We start from the raw sequence: 6,111 nt of genomic DNA, 5'->3' as shown, positions 1-6,111 counted from the left end.
GTGTTTGCTGAACACTTTTGTTTTAATGTTTATTTATTTTTTGAGAGAGAGAGAGAGACAGAGCACCAGCAGGGGAAGGGAGGGAAAGGGCAGACAGACAGCGAGACAGAATCCGAAGCAGGCTCCAGGCTCTGAGCTGTCAGCACAGAGCCCGACGTGGGGCTTGAACCCACGAATGGCGAGATCATGACCTGAGCTGAAGTCGGACGCTTAACTGACTGAGCCACACAGGCGCCCCTTGCTTAACACTTCTGTGTGCCAGGCACTGGGCTGGATGTTGCAGAATATAAGGATCACTAGGCAAGACAGGGGAGATAGGCAGAAACAACTTTGTCTATAACAGGTGTAAATCAAGAGCAGGGGAGCCAGAAGGTGACTGAATTGTTTCTATACTGGGAGACAACTTTTGAGAAGGTTGCATTGTGTGGGTAACATTTTTTTTTTAACCCACTTTAGAGGTGCCTGGGTGGCTCAGTCGGTTAGGCGTCCCACTTTAGCTCAGGTCCTGATCTCATGATTTGTGGGTTCCAGCCCCGCGTCGAGCCCTGTGCTGACAGCTCAGAGCCTGGAGACTACTTCGGATTCGGTGTCTCGCTCTCTCTCTGCCCCTCCCCCTCTCACGTTCTGTCTCTCTCAAAAATAAATAATAAAAACATTTTTTTTATTTTTAAATAAAAAAACAACCACTTTATTTTTTATTTATTTTTTTAATTTTTTTTTCAACGTTTATTTATTTTTGGGACAGAGAGAGACAGAGCATGAACGGGGGAGGGGCAGAGAGAGAGGGAGACACAGAATCGGAAACAGGCTCCAGGCTCTGAGCCATCAGCCCAGAGCCGACGCGGGGCCCGAACTCACGGACCGCGAGATCGTGACCTGGCTGAAGTCGGACGCTTAACCGACTGCGCCACCCAGGCGCCCCAAAAACAACCACTTTAGAGGTGTCTGCGTGGCTCAGTTGGTTGAGTGTCCAACTCTTCTTTTTTTTTTTTTTTTTTCTCTCTCACTTTTTGCATTCTATTGGCCACAGGGGAGGAGGCCTCCTCCAAGTTACCAGAGGTGCTCATAGTTTCTTTAGCCACTTCGGGCTTGGAACCTTGGGGTCCTGGGACTGGCTGGGCACATCGGGCATGTTCCCATCATCTTGGAGGGGCACTGGATAGTTGTTGGGCGTGGCCTGGTTGATCATGGTGGCATATTTGGTGAAGGGCCTAACAGTGGGCAGAATTATACCGAGGCCCCCAGTGGTGAAGGATGCGATCAGCACCTTGACCCAGGCATCCTTAAGGAAGGCTGTGAGTCTCCTGGCCATCCATCTTGGTCCTTGAGTGTCCAACTCTTGATTTTTTGGCTCAAGTCATGATCTCATTGTACGTGGGTTTGAGCCCCACATCGGGCTCCATTCCAAGTGTATGGAGCCTGCTTAGGATTCTATCTCTCTCCTTCTCTCTCTGCCCCTCCCCAACTTGTGCGTGTGCACACACACTCTCTCTCAAAATAAATAAATAAATAAACCTAAAAAAAGCACCACTTTAAATATACAAACTGTTTTGTTCAAACTGTCCTCCTTTTTAAACTTTATTTTTATTTATTCAAATTTTTAAAAATTTCTTTATTTTTAAGAGAAGGAGCAAGCAGGGGGTGCAGAGAGAGAGGGAGAGAGAATCCCAAGCAGGGTTCGAACTCACGAACTGTGAGATCATGACCTGAGCTGAAACTAAGAGTAGGATGTTCAACTGACTAAGCCACCCAGGCACCCCTTATTTTTTTATTTGAGACAGAGAAAGAGAGAGAGACCCCACGAGTGGAGGGAGAGGGGCAGAGGAAGAGAGAGACAGAATCTTAAGCAGGCTCCACACCCAGTGTAGAGCCCGACTTGGGGCTCGATCCCATGACCCTGGGATCATGACCTAGGCCAAAACCAAGAGTCAGACTCTCAACCAACTGAGCCACCCAGGTGTCCTCAAACTGTCCTCTTTCTATTCTTTTCATTCCTAATTCTTACAGATTCCTATCATTTCCAATGGGTGCATACTCACACACCCACAAACATTGCATTGTAAAAGCAAAATATGGAGTATGGCTTCTTTTAAACATAACCATATTTTGGCTATATCCAAGGATATTCACTGCAGTATTCTATGTATTAGCAACATCCATCAGTAAGGAAGTGGATAAATAACGGTTCTTTTTTGGGTGACGTATTTTATAGCAGAAAAAAATGAGGTAGGTATATATGGTATGGAACAATCGCTCCAAGATATACTATAAAGCATAAAAAGCAAGTTGCAAGGTGGAGTGTTTAAAAGGAAAAGATGGGGGGCCTGGGTGGCTCAGTCGGTTAAGCGGTCAACTTCAGCTCAGGTCATGATCTCGCGGTTTGTGAGTTCGAGCCCCGCGTCGGGCTCTGTGCTGATAGCTCAGAGCCTGGAGCCTGCTTCAGATTCTGTGTCTCCCTCTCTCTGACCCTCCCCCGTTCATGCTCAGTCTCTCTCTGTCTCAAAAATAAATAAACGTTAAAAAAATTTTAAATAAATAAATAAATAAATAAATAAATAAATAAATGGAAAAGATGGGTGTGTGAGTGTGTGTATGTGTGTGTGTGTGTGAGAGAGAGAGAGAGAGAGAGAGAGAGAAGAATCACACACAGAAATCTGCATATACATAAAATATTTCTGGAAAGATTCCTAAGAAACCATGAATGGTAGGGGTCTCTGGGATATGAGACAGACTTGTTTTTCATTATATGCCTAATTATCCGTGTGAATTTTTTTTATCATGCGTTTTTAACTCTTTCTTTCTTTCTCTCTTTCCTTCTTTCTTTCTTTCTTAGTACTCTCTACCCCCAACGTGGGGTTCGAACTCATGACCCTGAGATCAAGAGCCGCATGCTCCACTGACTAAGCCAGCCAGATGCCTGCATTTTTAAATTTCTCAATTAAAATCAGTTAACTGGTACTAAAAGAATAATAAACTTAAAAAATAGTTAACTAAAACCAAACTAAACAGTATAGCACGGACATTTTTTCCATGTTACTATATAATACATTTAGCTCTCCTCATTGCCAGGCTGTTCAGGTATTTCACATGTATTAACTTACTATTTCCCACAACAACCCTCAGTTATTATTCTGTTTCACAGATAAGGAAACTGAGGTACCCCGCCCAAGATCACACAGGAATTTGAACCCATGTAACCTGACTCTGAAGTCCATGCCCTTAACCATCTTGGTGATGACACTGTTCTCTTGTTAAGGGCTGCAAAGCACGTTCTACAAAGTGATTGTGTCGCACTTTATCTAACTGCTCCTCCTTTGATATGCATTCTGGTTGCTTCTAGGATTTTGCTATTATCTACCATGCTGCAGAAACAGCCCTGTGATTAACTCTTTGTGCTCTCGGGTCAATATATTCATAAGAGTGCAGTGAAACCACTGCATCATCTGAAATTTGATAGTTATTGCTGCATCACTTCCCTTTGTTTTCCTTAACCGATTTGGTCTTTGCTCTGCTCGTCTGTGTATAAGAATGAGGAAGTAGCCCAGAGGTCCAGTAGCTAGAAAAAGGGGACGCTCAGTCCTAGTGGAAAAAAGTATGAACAGAGACACTGACCTGTGTGTTTTGTGAGGTTAGGGGTTGTCTAACTGATCTTTGTTCAACAAGTATTTCTTGTGCTTGTACTGAGTGCTTTTACACAAAGGAAGCAGAGTCAGGGCGGACACAACAGGCCCGTGGTCCGAGCCTTCATGGAGCTGACAGTCTGTGGAGAGAGAGGCATTAATGAAGCAAACACACAGAGTGAAAAAAACAACAACAATGCGCAACAAGTGCTATAAGGAGAAAAAATGGGGTACTGGGGGAGGGAATAATGGAGTCTTTCTTTAGAGGGGGCAGTTAGGGGAGGAACTTCCGGGGAAGAGACATTACACTGGGGACAGAAGGAAGAGTAGAAATTAACAGAAGAGTTAAGGGGAACAGGGTTGTTTCCTGGCCCCTAAAGAAGTTGGAGTGGTAGGTGGGGCCAAGGCCCTAGAGCCCTTTGAAGCACTGAGGTCTGAGTGAGGTGTTGATGTAAAGGAGTTTACATTTTTGCAGATTCCCTTTGCTGCTGTGTAGGAACTGGATTAGGGCAGCAACAAGAATTTAAGCAGAGAAACCAGTTAGACGGTTGGCCTAAGGTGGTGGAGGAGGAATCTATAAGTTAAAAGAGTTTCAAAAGATGCATCTATCAACTGCTATGTGTGGACCTTATTTGCATCCTGATTATTCTTTAACTATAAAAAAAAAAATCACAGCTATAAGACAATTAGACAAGTGATCATAGTATATTTGATAGTAAGGAAATATTTTTAAAGTTTTTAGGTGTTCTGTCAGATTTCCCACTGTCCCCACTTCAGGATTTAAGAGTTGGAAATTATCTAGTAGATAATTTAGAAATGTAAACTAATATATTAATTTTTAAAGTTTTTATTTTTTATTTTTGAGAGAGAGAGAGACAAAGTGTGAGTGGAGAAGGGGCAGAGACACAGGGAGACACAGAATCTGAAGCAGGATCCAGGATCTGAGCTGTCATCACAGAACCCAACATGGGGCTTGAACCCACAGACTGCAAGATCATGACCTGAGCTGAAGTCAGACGCTTAACCGACCGAGCCACCCAGATGCCCCTAAACTAATATATTATTAAATCCAGTTGATACTGGAACAATCGATCCCACAACCCTGGGATCATGACCTGAGATGAAATCAAGAGTCAGATGCTCAACCAACTGAGCCACCCAGGCACCCTCCCTTGTTATGAGGCCCAAAAAGTCAATACTGTCCTGTTTGAGAAACCTTGCTGCTGTAGGTCTTTGTCACCACACTTCATGAAGACACTGTAATTGTCAACAGGTGGGCCTTCCAGGTTGACCACCAGCTCAGTGAAGACAGGGGATGCATGTGTCTTGCTGAGTTATTGGCATATAGTTTACACTTAATAAGGATTGAAGGAAGACGAGGAGGTTCATCCAGATTCAAACTTAGGGCCCTGTGAGATCAAGCTGCTAGCTTTATTTTTTTTTTCTTTCTCTCTCTCTCTCTTTTTTTTTTTTTTACAGTGTTATAGTTCCAGGTGTACAACGTAGTGATTCAACAATTTCACACATCACCTACTGCTCATCAGGACAAGTGTACTGTTTTATCCCTATCATCTATTTAACCCAACCTCCCATCCCCCTTCCCCTGTTAACCATCAGTTTGTACTCTACTGTTAAGGGCCTGTTTCTTGGTTTGCCTCTCTCTTCCCCGCCCCCCCCCCCTTGCTCTTTTGTTTTGTTTCTTAAATTCCACATCGAGTGAAATCATACGGTGTTTGTCTTTCTCTGCACGCTGCTTGTTTTCTTGATATATTTCCCACCTCCCTTTGGGCACAGTAGTAATAAGACGACAAGCATTTGGTTCTCCAACATTTCACAAATATTTATTAAGCACTTACTAAGTATTGGCAGCGTTCCAGATACTAGGTATACGGAAAGGAGCAAGGCAGAGTCCCTGATCAAATAAAGTTTATTCTTATAGGTGAAGACAAACAATAAGCAAGGAAACAAGATGGCTTCAGTGATAATTATAATGAAGAAAATAAAAGTGGGGCGCCTGGCTGGCTTAGTCGGTAGAAGATTCCACTCTTGATCTTGGGATTATGAGTTCGAGTTCCACACTGGGCGTAAAGATTACTTTAAAATCAGTGAATGAATGAATGAATGAATGAATGAATACGTGTAATGGCAATAGGGAATGATGGGGCAGGAAGACATATTCTGGGTAGGGTGAGAAGGTGACATTTGAACTAATTTTGAGAGCGAGCCATCCATGGAAAAGCTCGGGGCCAGGGCAATTGCACTTGGAAAGACGGTGAGATGGAAACAGTGGCCACTCCATGAAGTCTTAAGGGAAAAGCCCGATCACTTACACCACCGCAACGTTGGATTTCGTTACAACTGCAATCCGGAATCCTGATTTACTGTTAAAATACCACCGCGGTTTCTTTGGGAGAATGTACGACACATCTATATTCTGAGTCTAAAATACTTGTCACAAAACAGTCACACTTCTTGGCTACTTCTTGTCAAA

The 6,111-nt window shown here is 43.5% G+C and overlaps 1 protein-coding gene across 1 annotated transcript; it reads right to left on the bottom strand.

Annotated features, from left to right (window-relative positions):
- Positions 1-1,063: 1,063 nt before the first annotated feature.
- Positions 1,064-1,312, bottom strand: LOC106974382 (NADH dehydrogenase [ubiquinone] 1 alpha subcomplex subunit 3-like). Its single transcript, XM_053225147.1, has one exon. The coding sequence runs from the start codon at positions 1,310-1,312 to the stop codon at positions 1,064-1,066; it is 249 nt and encodes an 82-aa protein (XP_053081122.1).
- Positions 1,313-6,111: the final 4,799 nt, after the last annotated feature.

This window comes from Acinonyx jubatus, chromosome B3, assembly GCF_027475565.1.
Source record: "Acinonyx jubatus isolate Ajub_Pintada_27869175 chromosome B3, VMU_Ajub_asm_v1.0, whole genome shotgun sequence".
NCBI classification, from domain to species: Eukaryota; Metazoa; Chordata; class Mammalia; order Carnivora; family Felidae; genus Acinonyx; species Acinonyx jubatus.
This window is presented reverse-complemented; position numbering and strand designations above follow the sequence as displayed.

Excerpts from the sequence above, each read along its gene's own strand:
- LOC106974382 (XM_053225147.1), bottom strand. The coding sequence starts at position 1,312 with ATGGCCAGGAGACTCACAGCCTTCCTTAAGGATGCCTGGGTCAAGGTG.